General features: G+C 45.1%; 1 protein-coding gene across 12 annotated transcripts in view; it reads left to right on the top strand.

Moving 5' to 3' along the window:
* The window catches only part of rdgB (retinal degeneration B), a 507,955-nt gene that overhangs the window by 319,637 nt on the left and 170,164 nt on the right, over window positions 1–18,154 (top strand). For 8 of the 12 annotated variants that reach the window (XM_069311958.1, XM_069311951.1, XM_069311949.1 and 5 more), the window contains 2 exons: window positions 3,660–3,704; window positions 15,485–15,597. In XM_069311958.1, the coding sequence (XP_069168059.1) occupies window positions 3,660–3,704; window positions 15,485–15,597 (158 nt within the window). The remainder of the gene's footprint in view (window positions 1–3,659; window positions 3,705–15,484; window positions 15,598–18,154) is intronic. The other 4 variants (XM_045726080.2, XM_045726081.2, XM_069311957.1 and 1 more) reach the window with 1 other exon arrangement.

Raw genomic sequence — 18,154 nt, 5'->3', positions numbered from 1 at the left:
CGGCCTGGGCGCTGGCTCTTAGGATGTCTTCGCCTTTTTGTCCTTTGCTTTTTGCTCCTTCTGCTATGCCGCAGTATATTCAGGCTGCTTCGACCAGTTGCTGTCCTATGTTGGACTTGTTGGCTCTCTGGGGGATCCCGGAGGGGCTTCCCAGAGAGGTCATGCCAGGGCTCGAGGTTCCACATGTCGTAGTAGGCCACTGGTGCCAGTTTCGGGTTCGTCTCTGCCTTTGGACCCACCTTCGTCTGGTCGGTGTGGTGCTCGCTCTGTGCGAGGTTCTGGGTCTCATAAGGGGCGCCAGCCCTTTCGCAGTTCTCCCCATTGACAGGGCGATTGGGGGAGGCTTGCGCTGTTCGCTCACGCCTGGTCCCACGATTTGTGGGCGTTTCGAGTCGTTTCCTTCGGCCTGCAGCGGCGTTGGATTGCCCCTCCTCCTTCGGGGGGTTCGGGGCTGGCGGGGCAGGCCTCTTCTCCTGCGCTCCGTCGAGTCTCTTGGAGTGAGTTCGCTTGGGCGTCGTCGAGACGACGCCAACAAGGTTTACCCGCATAGCTGGCCCCAGTTCCTGGGCTTCTGTAAGGGGTCATTGACCCCACTGGATCTGGAAATCCTCTGCTGGGTCAGTTGTATAATGGATACCTATTCATTGCCTGCTCTCACCCTTTGTGAATTTGAGGGTTGTGCGTCACCTGTGCCTCAAGGGATGAACCGGGGGATGAACCGGGGGATGAGCAGGGGAAAATGGTTCTGCCTCTGCCATGCTGCTTGTCGGGTCGGTGACACTTACGACCCTGAGTCATGTGAGACTTCTTCCTCCCATGTACTCCATATCACCAATTCCTTAATGGATATTCCGAGGTGTCAAGCAGCAGTTGCGTTGCTAAGGCTTTTTTCTGTGTTGTAATGTTCTAGATTGTGTGCCTTGTTGGATGCTCTAGATTTGCCCTGCTTGGTGTTTAGGGACTTGGATTTGACAGTGTTAGTTGCCTTCACTGTGGTTCCATCCACACCCCTTCTTCCTTATCTACAATAATTTTGATGACCTATAGAGTGGATTGTAGCAGGAAAGGATCTTTGCATGCTCTCCAGCTTTGAATGGGACTGTTGGTGTGCAACAATATTTCACCCCTAGAGAGCACCAGTGTCTTGAAAAGTATCATCATTGGTATGTTATCCCTTGTTTGGAAGGTCCTTCCCTTGATGGAAGGTCATTGGACTGATATCTGCCATATTAGTCTAGAGCATTAGTTACCCGAGTCGGTATGCCTACCGGGAACCTACCGGTAACCCTGGTTCCCTCAAAGAGGCGAAGGAAAAATAGCTTATGAACACTCCACTGTTTGAGAGTATAGTCATGTCTGTCATCAACTGGGGTCATCACCCAGAAAGGTAGGCGAACCATTATAAACCCCAACAGCTAAAACATTGCAACCCATGACCGAACAGAGGCTAAGAACTCCAAGAGGAGAAAACAAACAAGCAAATGTTCATGCAAACCACATGCTCAATCTCAGTTGCACAGGGGTCGTGGAGCTCTCTGTCTGGCCCTGGGTAGGGAATGTTGTTTTTGCTGGCTGGGGCGCATGGTGTTTTGCGCAGCAGCATAATCACTGTGGCTGTCTCTTTCTCTCTGGCCTCTGGTTGTTTGTGGTGTATTTTTGAGGGTTTCAGGTTTTTATTTTATTTCCTGGAGGAGGTGTGCTTAGCTTTCGATTAGGTTAGCCTAGGTTGTGTTTGGTGCTCCTCCTCTGGGCCCCTCGAGGTTGCACGCACGGCTTCCTGTGGTCACTTTGCCAGGTATTAGACGGGGTTCAACTGGCTTTAGCTACATCTGTGCCTGGGCTCCCTGTCGGAATTCCTCCTCCTGCAGGGCCTGGAAATCCCCTTGGGGCGCAGTGTGGCTTTGCATATGGCTTTGCATATGGCTTTGCATATGGCTTTGCATATGGCTTTGCATATGGCTTCCGAGTCCCAATTTGCTTTGTGTGAGTTTGAGGGTGGTTTGTTGCCATTTTCTCAGGGTGACAATCATCTGTTCTGCGTCATTCATGCTGTTTGTTGGGTCGGAGATACCTACGACTCGGAGTCATGCGGGACTAGTTCCCTGCTTGTCCTCCACCTTACCCATTCTTCTTTGGAAGACCTTAGGGGTCAGAAAGCTGCTGCGTTGCAGGGTAGGTTTTTGTTGCTGCAACACACCCAGTTTGTTGCCCATTCAGATGCCCTGAAGCTACCCCATTTTGGTTTTAGGGATCCGGAATTTGGGGTGTTGGTCGCTTCGTCCTTGGTTTTGTCAGCTCCCTTGATTCTTTTCCCAATGGGTGTTGTTCGCCCTGCCCCCCCCCCCTGTTCCTGGCTCCCAAACGTCTGAGGGTTTCGGAGTTGGGGCGTAGTTTAGCTAGGAACGAGACTTGGCTGGCTTTGGGGGCTGCCCCGTTCGATTTGAGTACGGATGCAGTTGAGCCCGATCATCCCGCCAAGCCTTCTGGGTCCTTCCAGCATACCCACTACTTTGAGGCTTTTCCCTTGGTTTTCCGCCTTGTCTTCTGGAGCGGTGGCCATTGATGTGGGTTCTGCTCTGGGGCCTGTGTTGGGGGTTCACAGGCATAGTTGTCTTGGGGCACTTGGGCCTCATTTGACCCTGCCTGGGCTTTGGTGCCTTCGAGGCGTGGGTGGTTGTTGCAAGGTTTGGGGTTTTCATATTCCCCTTACGTCTACGAGTCTGATTTGGGGGCGACTCTCCCCGGGTTCGATTCCGGGTTATTTTGGGTTCTAAAGATTCATCTTTCCAGAGGAATTTTGCCTTTTTGCCTCCCGAACATCTGCAAGGGATGTTCGAGAGGCTCTTGGTGCCTACCTCCTGCATGACCCGAAATTCGCCTCTATTATGGACCCGATCTCTTGTCAGTTTGGTTCCTCTTCCCATTACTGGGTGTGTTATGAGGTTCCTGGGACTTCCTAACTTGCAGACTGCCATGTCTTTGCTCTGGGGGCTTGGCACAGCTTTTGTTGTACTCGCACGCTTGAGTAGTGTGAGGTTTCCGCGGTGTTATAGGTTTTCTTGGGGGGGGGGGGGACGCTCTCTTGAGTTACTCAGAGAGCCAACTGCTTTATTTCTTACTAGCCCTATGAGTTAATTTTTCACTTTGTCTTGAGATACCTCTATGTATTCTATGGTGTGCTCTGGAATTGGTTTTTGGTACAGCTCTCTGAAATCCTCATTTTGTACACATTCTAGGATGTTCTAAGAAGAAAGGACATGCTAGGATACTAGTGCCTAAGCTCAGGGAAACTAGTGTGGTGCTGGCCAGAAAGTGTGGTTAATTACATTCAGTGCTGGATTTTGACTGTTTATGTGTGTGTTGTCTGTTTTGCCTAATATGAACAGTTTTTTCTGTTTATTTCTTATTGAAAAAATAAGCTGAATTTTATAAAATGAACAATTATATTGAATGAATTATTGTGAATTGATTTAGCCCTATTTATACCCACATTAATAGAATTAAGAAATAATAGCAATATTTAGGTTTGGTTAGGTTAGGTTGCTAAGTTAGTGTAGATTAAAATAAAAAATTCATGTCTTTAAAAAAAAGTGAAAATGTTACTCAATACATAAGTTAACATTTTTGAAAACACTGAAGTGTAATTCTTGTACTCCTAGTCCGCAGCGCAAGTCGTCACCTTCAAGGCACAATAAAGCAGAGTTGTAAGTGTATAAGCAGAAAGCAGTTATGTACTGTACTTGTAAATATTTTTGGCAATTTGGTCTACATCAAACTTTCCTGGTGATTTTTCTGGCTCTATTAAAACTATTTTTATCTACTCATTTTGCTGATAGTGTTTGTATATAGTTTTATTAGAAATGCATTGTGTGCCTGTGGGGGCTTTTCAGAGTATTATGGACATACTTGGTACTCCTTATTTACCTCCTGATGAATATAACTGTATTTTATAAACACTATTGCAACATAAGGACATGTGCCAAATTAAATGAACACACTGATTGTATCAGGTTTTAGACTACACACAAAGTTATTTTGTGCTATATTTTAAGGAAATGTTCTGAACCGCACCTCAGATAATTGCTAAACATCAATAACTTGCTTGATGAATGAAATCCTCATTTTGGCATGGCCTTACCCCTAGTAATAATGCCTAATTTTGTTACTTAAGATAAGTTCTTATATGACCAGCTAGAGATAGACAATTAATCATGCCTGCTGCATAATGCAATGTCTGTGGGACTAACTTTTTTAAAAACCAGTCCTTCCTTTTGACCTGAAGGTTCATGCAGATTGAAGTGAAATGTAATTACCTAAGTGTAATTATCTAAGTGTAGTTACAGGATGAGAGCTACGCTCGTGGTGTCCCGTCTTCCCAGCACTCTTTGTCATATAATGCTTTTGACACTACTGACGGTTTTGGCCTCCACCACCTTCTCGCTTAGCTTGTTCTAACCATCTACCATTCTGTTTGCAAAAGTGAACTTTCTAGTGATTTTTTTGGTAGCTTTGCTTTCCTAATTTAAACTTTTGCACTCCTGTTCTTGAAGTTGCAGTTTTCAACATTTTTCTATGTCAATTTTATTGATTTTTGTTAGTATTTTGTTTGCAGTGATCATATCACCTTTTGTTTTCTATCTTCTAGCAATGGTATATTTAACCTCTGTGATGCACTGAGTTTATTGTGACATTTCCCCTATGTGCATAAAATCAAGTATTCGTAACAAATTTTGTTATCATTGTAAAATGATCAATTTCTTTCTCTGAACATGTACATGTAAATAATATTAACAAATTCCACTTACTCTGGCTGTGGGGATGTGGAGAAGGGGGTGTATGACGTCATTAGGGGCTGGTCACACGTGCGTGAAGCTCCCAGAAGCAGTCGCGCGGGCCATTCAAGCACCACGAGTTGCCACAAATATATTTTCAATTATTTGTTCTATGTATTTTGAATGCGGTTTTATTTGATTTTTTTAGCATATACGATGCATAGTTGTGTCCTTTACAATATGTATACAGCAGAACGTTCACAATGTTCCATGGAACTGTGATTCATGTGTCAGTAATGTGTCCACAATAAATGTTTATTGTTGCAATATTACTTGTAAAAAATTTACTAAAAATTACAATATGTACAGTTTCACATGCTATTTACACAGTAACACACTGTATTATACACTCAGTACTTCGGAAGTGAGTGATAATCAACGCAGTAGTCCATGGTACACAGCACGACTTCACTCTCATTGCACCAGGTACAGATAGATTTTTGCTTACTGTTTCTTCGTTCTGTGTGCTTGCAAATAACACACTCACGTACACCCTTGGCTTTAGTACATGTAGGTGGTATGTAGCCAAGCTTGTGAAGTGTGAGGTAGTCTTGAAAAGATTATAGGAAAAGATCAATTTGTAAGGTAGTCTTGAAAAAGATTGCTTTGTAAGATATTCTGTAAGAGATTCAGCCGTTCTGGAAGAGATTCAGCCGTTCTGGAAGAGATTCAGCCATTCTGGAAGAGATTCAGCCATTCTGGAAGAGATTCAGCCATTCTGGAAGAGATTCAGCCATTCTGGAAGAGATTCAGCCATTCTGGAAGAGATTCAGCCATTCTGGAAGAGATTCAGCCATTCTGGAAGAGATTCAGCCATTCTGGAAGAGATTCAGCCATTCTGGAAGAGATTCAACCATTCTGGAAGAAATTCAGCCATTCTGGAAGAAATTCAGCCATTCTGGAAGAGATTCAGCCATTCTGGAAGAGATTCAGCCATTCTGGAAGAGATTCAGCCATTCTGGAAGAGATTCAACCATTCTGGAAGAGATTCAACCATTCTGGAAGAGATTCAACCATTCTGGAAGAGATTCAACCATTCTGGAAGAGATTCAACCATTCATGAAAAGATGTATGGTAAAAAAACACCATGGAAGCTGCTAACACTGTTCATCTATACTACTTGTATTAAATGCATCATCACTGAACCCAGAAAATGATTCATCTATGTATCATCTATAAAAATTGGAGATAACATGGGGTGAGCATAGGTGGTGCTCAGCTACTACCGAATACGCTCGCTTTATCGTCCTCATTGGTGCTGTATCACTTGCATCCGAACCTTGTGTTAGGACCTTATTGTGCCTAACTTCATCAATATCATGACCCTTATGTTGTTCAAACAATAAGGTCTGAATTTTATAGACAGAATGCGATTTTTCAACACCACATCAGACAGGTGTTTGGGAGCCAGAGGCACGTGTGCCACCCATGGTTGCTCACTCAGTACTAACTTAGCCAGCAGCCCTAGAACATGCTGGAGTTTTTTTCCAAGATGGCTGCCTCTCACTAGCAGTCCCAAAGGGTCCATTTGGTACACAACCTACCACGCGTGTCTTGAATGAGTATGAAATATTCAAAAGGTGTTTTCTCGGTTGGCGCAGCACAGTGGTTAACGCATCTAACCTCTCCTCATAACTTTTGTTTGTCGGTTATGGAAGGCATTTAGTTACATATCTTTGCACCTTTTCTAGTTTAATGATGTGCCTTTTGAGATATGGCCTCCATTTAACTGCTACATATTTCAATTATGGTCTCATAAAAGTCTTGAAGAGATTCTTTAGTACCTCACTATTCATATATTTAAAAGCAACTTGAAGTTAAAAAGCATAGCATACACTCCTCGCACAGTGTCCTTTATGTGTTCCTTTAGTGATGGTCTACTATCCAGAACCTCCCCTAGGTCACTGTCTTTGTTGGCATTTTAATTCATTTTCCACATAGGTTGCACACAACTTTCAAATTATTTCTCCTATTCCACATTCTGTATCATGGTATTTATTAAATTAATAGTGAATTCTATTAGCTTGGCATCATCAGCAAACATGTTCATATAATTCTGTATTCATTCTGATAGATTATTTATATAGATGATGAACATTACTGGTGCTGTACAAGAACAGAACCCTGAGGTACTCCACTAGTAATACTCCTCCAGTCTCTTGCTTCTGATTAGCACCCTCATCTTTCTGTGAGTTAGAAAATTTTTCATCAATGTCAGCAGTCTCCCTGTCACCCCTCCAGCATGTTCTAGTTTCCAAAATAACTTGTTGTGTGGGGGCTATATGCTGAGAAGGAAGGTTACCATCTATTGGGTCACATTGCAGTCCCCCTGGCGCAGTGGTAACACACTCGCCCCGCTGTTCGTGAATGACTTGGCCTGGGTTCGTATCCTGGCCATGGAGGTTTGACTAGGTGCCACTCCTTGACTGTATGCCTGTTTACCCAGCAGTGAATGGGTACCTGGTTGTTAAACGATTTGGTGGGTCGGAGTCCAAGGAAAATTAAGAATATGGACCTGCCTGAAATGCTATGCATGGTAGTGGCTTTACAAGAATGTAAGAACTGTTGTATATATAATTATAATAAAAAATAATTATGAGCTTTAGAATTCTAGAGGCATACTGGGGACCAAAGCCAAAACCCGGCCTCTTACAGAGGGGCAGGGAGCAGTGACATTTATTTGTCCACCTCACCAGTGAAGGCAACCAGAAAGTCAGTGAATCAAAACAAACTACTGCTGGATTCATAAAGACTGACGTCTCGAAACATGCCAAACGAACTCCCCCCAACTGTGTAAACAAATGTTTGAAATCTCTCGGAACTAGCCTCAGCTCGTTTGCCCATCCTTACCCACTCATTTGGGATAGAGAGGGGAGGTAGCCCACCGCCAGCCGGTGTCCCAAAGCTTAGTTCTAGTGCTGATGTGGCAGTTTCCGGGTCACCTACTTCTTGTACTGGCTCTTGTGTAATATTTATTTAGCTAAAGTGGTATGGTGTTTGCATTTGATGGCTTATCCTTACACTGCAGTTTAGCGCTAGCCAGGGATCTAATTCTTTCTCTCCTCACCTGGTGAGCTGGTAGAAGTCCCAGTTAGTTCTATCCCAGGATCGGACTTGGCTGGGCCTCGTTTGAACCTAAAGTTGGCTTTGCTTTCCTTTTCTCTGGCGGCCTTGATCCAGTTGTAGCACTGCCATCTGTTGGTGTTGAGTTGGCTCTACATGACTCAACAGTTGCTCGAGCAGTTGTACAGGATACTAAATGGTGCCTTCATGGTTTATCCTCTGGACAAGATGTGGCTTCCACAGCTGTTCTGGTACTTCTAGGGTTAGCCTTTTGCAGCTGCCATTGACCCTTTGCTGGCTACTGCATCACCAGCTTCCTCTTTGGGCTTTTTTTGGATTCACTTCCCTGGAACCTTCCTCTGCCGTCACTCAGCATTTTTATAGACATCTCAACTCTGGATTTGGGCTATGTGACCAGTGCTTACGAAGCCGGCCTGGGTAATTGGTCTCCTCCCCTTTTTCTGGGGTGCAGTATGGGTTGGGAGTTTGTGGTTGTGTGGCATGCACTGCGGAGGATTTGGATTCCTTGAGCTCCGTGCCTGGCTTTATTCGGACTGTTCCCTCCATGGTTCATTGCCTCAGCAAGAAGGGTCTCTCTCTTCAGTTCGTGTCTCTTTGGCTCTTGATGCTTTGAGTAGGAGTAGTTTGTCTGCTAGGTTCTCAGGGTTAGACTTTACATGTTTTTTGTGTCCAGGGAATGTCCAACATTCTCGCTGATGATCATCTGTTTCCATTTCATTTTCATAGAATGAACCGTCGATATTGCCATTCATTCTTTTGGATTTGCAAGACATATGGACACTCAGATGTGGACTTCTTTGCATCAGTATAGAATCCATGCCTATCCTTGTATGGGACTCCATTTCCTGCTGGCGAGGCCCTCACAGCGGATGCCTTATTGATGGGCTAGGCAGGGGAGGGGGGGGGGTTATATCTGCACCTCTTTCCCAAGGTTCGGCTGCTGCTTCAGATCCTGGCCAGGTTTGAGTCTTACCAGGGAAGAGTGTTCTTACTGGCTCTCTGGTGGCTGGCTCATCCTTGATTTCAGGCACTGCTTGCTCGGTGTCCAACTCCAGATTTTTTTCCACTGCTTCACCTATATCAGAAGATCGTCTCGGTGATTCAACCTCTCAGCTCTTCATGCCTGGTATTTTTTATACATATTTTTCGTAATCTTTACAGCGAGCAGGTGACTTCTTTGATGGTGTCTGAACTGTTTTCTTCTAGGTGGCAGTATGTGATTTTGTGGCACTCCTTTCACTACTTATTTTCCCTTCATCATTGCTCTTCACTTTCTGAGAGTGTGCTGCAATCACTTCTGTCTTAGCTTTTTCTTGATTGTCATCTTGTACCGAATACTGTTGCCTCATATTGTGTGGCACAGGTGGAGCTGTGCCTCCAATTTTCCTAACGCCTCCTTCAAGGTGTTAGGTGCCTCCAATACTACCTCTGCACCATTTCACAGGCTGTGTCCTGCCTTTCTTCATCTCTGGATTGTTTATTCACTGCCTGAGCTAGCCTGGTCTCTGGGCTGTGTACTTACTTTTCTTACCTCTTCTCCATTCCCAGTGGGTTCTCCAGTTTGGGATTCCTTTTCTGGGAGAAGCCCTGTTGGCTCCCTGAAGCTATCATACACTGATCAGTGTCATACTACTAGGTGCCATCAGTCACAGAGTTCTGGTTGCCTACCGGGAACCATGAGCTAGAACCTGGTCCCCTCAGATAGGAGCAGGGAGCAACGGCCTACGAACACTTGAAATGTAAATTTAATGAGAAAACTAGTAGGAGCGTTGATGGGGCTTCATACCTGTGCTCTTAGTGCTCTCAAGCAAACGCCTTAGATGACTCGGCCGTGACATGGTCAAAAAGACCATGGACATGGTGTTAAAAAATTGCTGTCTGATGTTGAAATTTAAAACTTATTGTTTCAAGAAGATAAGGGTAGTGATGTTGAGGAACCAAAGCTCCATAAAGACCTGACACAAGTATCAGATACAAGTGATACAGACACGGACGAGAAGGATATAAAGAGCGTGTCCAGTACAGGACTAGTGCAAGGCAAACTGCGGGCTCCCAAGTCATCGCCCATGCCAGTATTATCACCACCTGTATCATCTGCCATTCCCAACGAAAGGGATATTATAGATGAATCTTTTTCTAGGTTCACTGATGCTACTTCTGATACAAGTAGCATAGCAAGATCTTGTATATAAATAAATTAAATAAATAAAAGAGGTACAGTTAACCCTTACACCAAGCAATACATATATAGATGATTTCAGTAACAAAACCGGAACTGTGCAATACATTAATAGCTGTTTTAGTGTCTAGCACCTTAATTTAACCCTTTAGTTGCACTAGACATCATATGATGTGTTGAGTGACTTGCAGTAAATTGTGCTCTGCATCATATGATGCTTTGGAGTACTACGCAAGATTTAAATGGTTCGCGGATACACGGGGTTCACCACACCTTCATCAGGGCTCTTGTAAACAGACTCCATTTTTTTTTAAATCATGGGCCAAATTCCCAGGTGTTAGGGGCCTCAGTATTGAGTGAGCTACCAAGCCTGATGCATGCAGCATAAGCTCACAGCACTGCTGTTCAGCTTGTGACCACAGCATTGCCTAAAAATGCCATAATATACTTGTTCATGCTATTATGTAGCGATGATATTATTACAGAAGACCCCTGACTGATAAAACTGACCAGGGTTCTGATAATTGCAGGATTGTGGTGATATTTAGCGCTGTGCTCCATGGAGGGAGGAGTAATGCTGTGGGAGGGAGGGTGGTGGCATTGTCTTCTGACTGCGTGTGGCCACCTTTTATTGACTGCACTCACCATACCAGCTTAGTGGTTCGCTATGGTGAACACAAATGTAGATACTTATATATAACGTGTGTATAGAGGGTATAAACATAGTGTATAGAGGCCCCTAAAGAAAGTGAAGAGTCCAGGGGAAAGACGGCAACAAAAAGGCCGCTGGTAAGACCCAGAAGCCTTGGTAGGAGGAACAGGCTCGAAAACCTTCATCCCCAACCCAAACAGGGCAGCCCCTGAAGCCGCCCGAGTCTTGTCCCCAACTAAACCCCGCCTTGACTCCAAAACCCACAGACTGTCAGGAGCCAGGAACAGGGAGGGAAAGAGGCGAACAGCACCTAACCAAAATGGGGCGACCCCGGGGCATCCGGGTGGGAAACCAACCTAGCGCATTACAGCAACCTAAACCGAACTTGCAACGTGGATGCTGCCTGTACTCTGAACAGTAAGGACATCAGGAGAGTACTGGAGAACAAGCAAAGAATATCTCTCGCAAGACTCCGGGTCAAGGTGTCGGTGACCCAACAGGCAGCATGATGGAGGTAAAAGTGGCGACTGTCACCCCAGAGACGGGATGGAACCCAACGAACCCACCAAGACGAGATGGAACCCGGAAGACACATCCAGTGGTCCACCGAGCCCCGACAGGGTTTTCCAGGGCCTGTAGGCTGACTGCTCCGGGAAGCCTGGGCAAGGTGTTGCTAACCAGTTAACACCCAAAACTAACAAGGGGTAGAGGCCAACACTGAAAACCCCTGCGACGTGTACAATCATGGGGGGGGGGGGCTAGCAGAGGGCCACCAAACACTACCAGTGGAACTATAGCCACACTAGGCAGACCCTGACCAGGCAAAGAAAATAAGAAAAGAAAAGAAAAACCCCGCAAAAGTACACCATCCCCAGAGGCAACAGGAACCGGCCGTCGTGTAGGTAGTAAGTCGCGCAATACATTGATGCCCTAACCAGCACAATTCCAATCCCACCAAGGCCAAACAAGGTCCCCCAAGCCCCAGCTGGCCCCAAGGGCGAGGCAAATGCCGAGCAGCAAGAACCTCTACAGAACTGGTTCTCGAACGCCCCGAGAAAAATAGCCCATTCATGCAGGGGCAGTACTCACAGGGCACTTAGGGAAGGAAGCCCCTAAGCACATGGAGCCCTAGTAATGATGAGGAAGACCTGGCCACTGCACAACACAAAAACACGGCAGTGAGCGCCACAAAGGCAAACACCACCTCGGAAACTGAGGCCAGAGAAGCGTCTGTCCCGGTTGACATTAGCTTATGAACTGGAGTGCTGTGCAGCTGGCGCGGTGAGGTCCAGAGCCGCTTCTCCCCCTCTTGGGGAGGAGAGGGCTGCGCGGACGAGCGGCGCAGCAGTAGTGTAATTACCCAAGTGTAGTTACAGGATGAGAGCTACGCTCGTGGTGTCCCGTCTCCCCTGCACTCTTTGTCATATAATGCTTTGAAACTACTGACGGTCTTGGCCTCCACTACCTTCTCACCTAACTTGTTCCAACCGTCTACCACTCTGTTTACAAAAGTGAATTTTCTTATATATCACCGGCAGCTTTGTTTCGTTGGTTTAAATCTATGACCTCTTGTTCTTGAAGTTCCGGGTCTCAGGAATTCTTCCCTATCAATTTTATCGATTCCTGTTACTATTTTGAACATAGTGATCATATTGCCTCTTTTTCTTCTATCTTCTAGTTTTGGCATTTTTAATGCCTCTAACCTCTCCTCGTAGCTCTTGCCCTTCAGTTCTGGGAGCCACATAGTGGCATGTTGTTGCACCTTTTCCAGTTTGTTAATGTGCTTCTTGTGTTACGTTTGCTTGTTTCCTTGGGATTGTAGGGAGTTCCAACTCTCTGTTCTGTTTTTGTTGTTAGTTTCTTACCATGTGGGGTTTGTTTTATTATGCCTACCTTTCTGGGTGCCTAACCCCATTTGATTGCAGATAAGGAAAACTCCTAACAACAGGGGGGGGGTGGGTTCCAGGGCCTTTGCTCCCTGCAACTTCTCTGAAGGGGCCAGGTTCTGACCCTGCTCTTTGGTAGGTTTGAACTCAATAGCTAATATCCCGGTCTAATATAACATACATTAGCCTGATAAGCTCCAGGGAAACCATAGGGGATCCCCCACAGAAAAAGAAATATTGGATCGATGTGCTCTCTTTTTCTCTCCTCCTCATTTTGATGTGGCCCCTTTGGTTCAGGATTGCTTCAAGAAGGCATTGTTTTTGTTGGCTTTGGCCTTCCCTTTGGGTTGGGGAGCTTCATGCTCTTCTCTAGTGCAAATGTTTCTCCTCCTTTGGCCCTGGGGGGCGTTTTGTTTGCTTGCAACCATCTACTTCTTTTCTGGAGAAGAAGTAGATGGCGAAGGTTCCGGAGGAGTCTGTGGGTTACTGATGCTTGGTTAGTCAGGCCAGGGATGCATCATGTTTTGTGTCTGGTTGCGGCTCTCCGCCTTCACCTGCGCGCCTCGGGTTCTGTATCCGGGTACATGCTTGGGTTGATCCAGCTTTCCTCGTTCCCTCTTCCAGGGCTTGGGTCTCTCAGGTCGTCAGAAAGGTTATCAAGTCTAGCCAGCCTGCGGTCTACCCTCGTGTCCATGATGTGCAGAAGTTACAGCTCTTGTTGCGGTTTTAGCAACATGTCTTGGGTTGACATTTGGGCACAGGGATTTTGGAGGTCGAACAAGGCCCTGGCTGCCCGTTATCTTGTTAACGTGCTAGGCCCTCGGCAGCCTTGTGTAGCTATCTTCTCTTCTTGAGGTTATCTTGAGATGATTTCGGGGCTTTAGTGTCCCCGCGGCCCGGTCCTCGACCAGGTCTCCACCCCTAGGAAGCAGCCCGTGACAGTTGACTAACACCCAGGTATCTATTTTACTGCTAGGTAGCAGGGGCATAGGGTGAGAGAAATTCTGCCGATTGTTTCTCGCCGGCACCCAGGATCGAACCCGGGACCACAGGATCAGTGTGCTGTCCGCTCGGCCGACCGGCTCCCCAACGGCTATAAAGTATTTGTTGTGGCCAGTTGTCCCATCTTTGTCATGAGTCATGCAATGCTGCCACCTCCCGGTTAAGTTCCCCTTACTTATCTGTGGGCATATAGCGTCAGGGATCCGACGGGGCTCACCTCAGAAAACCTGCGTTGAATGTAATGAAACGCTATTTTCTGGGTTGAGCTCGGGAGGCTCCCTGATACCCTCCCTCCCTCTGGTCAGCGGTTTGTTATCAGTCTACGAACTGCTGACCTCCCCCCTCACAAACGGGGTCACAAACGAGCGGGCGTGCTGTTTGATTAGACATTTGCTTGTTTGTTGTTTCCTTTTTGGGGAAGTTCTTGAGCTCTGTTTGGTCTTCTGTTGCAATGTTTTAACAGTAGGGGGTTTGTAATGGTTTGTCTATCTTTCTGGGTGATAGCTCCAGTCAGTGACAGACATGACTATACTCTCACAAAGTGGAGTGTTCATAAGCAATTGCTTCCTGTGCCACTCTTGAGTGAACCAGGTTCTGGCTCATGGTTTCTGGTAGGCAAAGAGCTCCAACTCCAATTAACTGATGCTAATTGTTAAGGGGTTTAACTCTTGAGGCTCAAGAGGTGGGCACTTAACAGCTGAGTGGACAGTGCTTTGGATTCGTAGTCCAGACGTTCCGGGTTTGATCCCTGGAGGAGTTGGAGACAAATGGGCAAAAAGTTTCTTTCACCCTGATGCTCCTGTTACCTAGCAGTAAATAGGTACCTGGTAGTTAGACAGCTGCTATGGGCTGCTTCCTGGGGGTGTGTAACAAAAAGGAGGCCTGGTTGAAGACGGGCCACGAGAACGCTAAGCCCCAAAATCATCTCAAGATAACCTCAAGATAATCTATGCTTTGGACTAATATAGCAGATATCAGTCCATTACCTTCAGGGAGCCTCCGGGGCTCAACTCAGAAAATGTCATTTCATTACATTCAATGCTGGTTTTTTCTAGTCCAATTTCCTTGTGCACTGCATTCTTGTCGCCGTAATCAGAACATGCTGCCATTGTGTGGCAGCAACCCGTTCTCTCAAATTTAATAAGTCAATATTGACTTATTAAATATGTGCATAGGTGACATACTTAACATAATAGATACCCTTAAAAAGATTCATAGAAAACACCAACCTTACCTAACCTACTTAGTATGTTAAGATAAGCATCTTATTGCTTCGTAATTATAATTATTACCTAACCTATAATAGGTATAGGTTAAGTAATAATTCTAATTACGAAGCTATAAGATGCTTATCTTAAGATACTAACAAGGTTAGGTGAGGTCGGTGTTTTCTATGAATCTTTATAAGGGTATCTATTATGTTTAGTATATCACCTATGCACGTAGTTAATAAGTCAATATTGACTTTACGAATTTGCGAGAACGGGTTATGGGTAGTGTTCAGGTGGGTCAGCTGACAGCTCACAAGAGATCTACTTGGCAGGCCTTGTGATGCCAAGTACACTTTGGAAAATATTTGTGTCTTTATGTCTAAACTTTGTCATCACTTGGACTTGGATTGAGCTTTTCTCCATCAAGTGCCTCGTTATGATCAGTTAGACCGGACAAGGAAGATTGATAAGATTCCTGTTGCAGCAGTAGAATGTCATCTTGCCCTTACTGTCGTGATAAAAATATTTTAGGACAATGATTGATCTTTTCTTGATCCTTGTGTTTTGTTCTGAAAGGAAATTTTTCTATTCACCCATAACCTAATTTTATATCACTTTATTTTTTTTTCTTTTTACAGTGATTACAGCCACTGCAAATTGGAATTTGAAGTGACAGATTTCTTCATGTTTGGCTGTCCTCTTGCTCTAGTGCTAGTGTATCGGAAAATGATTATTACCTCTGATAAAAACTGTAAGTATTTTATGCATAAGCATTATTTAAAAAAATATACTTTGTGATAGCTCTTACTACCAATGGTATATCTATCATTTCATTAATGAAATATGTATTTATAATGGCAAATGTGGGTATATTTTTCATAATATAAAACTTACATTATATTATATATACATTAACCCTCAAGATGAAGTTATTGTCATGTAATTACCTGAGTGTAGTTACAGGATGAGAACTACACTCATGGTGTCCTGTCCTTCCAGCACTCTTTGTCATACAGTATTATCCTTTGAAACTACTGACAGTTCTGGCCTCCACCACCTTCTAACCTAACTTGTTCCAACCGTCTACCACTCTGTTTACGAAAGTGAATTTTCATATATTTCTTCAGAAGCTTTGTTTAATTAGTTTATACCTATGACCTCTTGTTCTTGAAGTTCCAGGTCTCGGGAATTCTTCCCTATCAATTTTATCAACTCTTGTTACTATTTTGTATGCAGTGATCATATTGCCTCTCTTCTATCATCTAGTTTTGGTATATTTAACCACTGCACTGCGTAACTCACCTCGGGGATCTTATAGGTATAGCGTACCATTCAAAACTGGTGTGCGGTGACTTGTGTACAAAATGGATGCCTGACGACCCCAGTGATCATCCGCCATTTTGAAAAAAATTCCACCATGCCCCAGGGCCGTGGGGAGCCTCAGTTTCAAGGAAGCAACTATGTCTGACACATTGTCTACGAGCTCCCACTCCACGGTCAGCCACGGTCATGGAAAACGACTCTCAGAGGAGGAAATATGCGACATATTGTATGATGATGGTGCCATGGATGATGATTTAGACTACGATCCAGAGAAAGACCTTACACAGAGGTCTGACACGAGTGAGGGAGAGACTGAGGTGGAGGATGTCACGAATGTATACAGTACACACGCCTCGCCAGGCCTGTCTCGCCGACCTGGGTCAACACCGCAAGAGTCACCATCACCATGTGTGTCCTCTGATGCAAATCTATTCAGTACTTACGATGAATCATTCTTGGGCTTCAGTGACATAGGCTCCGATACAAGTAGTGTTGACGAACTGAGTACGAGCAGCGAGGGTGTTACTAACCGGGGTTTTGCTGCTCCAGCAACATGCCAAGGCAAGAGGCAGCATGTCACACTGCCAGACGACAATGACGATGGTATTCCCTCGACATCAGGTGTTCGTGGTAGGTCTACGATACGCAGAACAGCCTCATCTCCTGGCGTACCTAAATGCAGATCTAGCAAAAGACCATGGAGCTGTGTTTCTAATGCTCGCTGTGGTGTTGGCACCAAAACCAAACCTCTGGGTGTACTTATATGGTAGGATTGTGAGAGATTTGTCCCACAAATTCCAACATTTTTTTTTTTTTTTTTTGAGATATATACAAGAGTTGTTACATTCTTGTAGAGCCACTAGTACGCGTAGCGTTTCGGGCAAGTCCTTAATCCTATGGTCCCTGGAATACGATCCCCTGCCGCGAAGAATCGTTTTTTCATCCAAGTACACATTTTACTGTTGCGTTAAACAGAGGCTACAGTTAAGGAATTGCGCCCAGTAAATCCTCCCCGGCCAGGATACGAACCCATGACATAGCGCTCGCGGAACGCCAGGCGAGTGTCTTACCACTACACCATGGAGACTGCATTTGATGGTACCGATTTTGGTGTGACACCATTATTTCCCTATACAGGTGACGACATGGCTGAAATCGACTACAATGGGGCCTCGACTTACGATGCTAATCCGTTCCCGGAGACGGATCGTAAGTCGAAATATCGTAAGTCGAAGCAATTTTTCCCATAAGAAATAAATGGATTTGAATTAATCCGTTCCCCACCCTCCAAAATATTGACATACAAATACATTTTATACTGAATACAATGATTTTTTCTAACTACAATACAGTACCAAAGTTTCACTTACCTTTATGGAGGGCTCTTGATGGCGTATGGAAGATGGTGATGAGGGGGGGGGGAGGAGGAGAGTTGTTCCTGTTTGGAAGGGGAGTCCCCTTCCATTATCACATCAGGCAGTGATGTTTTCTCTGGGATACTCTCTCTCCTACGTTTTGCCTGAACACCACTAGGACCTGGTTGTGGTTCAGTGCTTGTTAGTCTCACTACAAATTTGTCAAGAGACATTTGTTTTTCCCTTCATTTTAACATTTGTCTGTAATGATGCATCACAGTGTCATTGAATAGGTTAAGGCAACGACCTACTGCAGCTTGATTTGGGCGAGTTGTTTCAGCAAAGGTTTGCAATTCTTCCCATGCTGCACACATTTTCTTAATTTTTGAGGAAGAAACATCCTCTACTGGCACATCCTCCCCTGAAGAAATTTCCTCAGCTACCTCTTCTTGCTGCTCCTTTTGAAGGGCTTGGAGTTCTTTGGTGGTCAGTTCTTCGTTGTGTTCTTCCACCAACTCCTCCACATCAGCCCCATCCAACTCCAAACACAATTGCCGACCCAGAGAAACAATTTCCTCAATGAGAGACACTTCAGGTTCAGGCTCAAACCCCTCAAAGTCTCGTTCTGCA

The sequence above is a fragment of the Procambarus clarkii genome, chromosome 71, assembly GCF_040958095.1.
Source record: "Procambarus clarkii isolate CNS0578487 chromosome 71, FALCON_Pclarkii_2.0, whole genome shotgun sequence".
Taxonomy (NCBI): Eukaryota; Metazoa; Arthropoda; class Malacostraca; order Decapoda; family Cambaridae; genus Procambarus; species Procambarus clarkii.
Note: the sequence above shows the minus strand (reverse complement) of the source record. Positions and strands in the feature narration are given on the sequence as shown.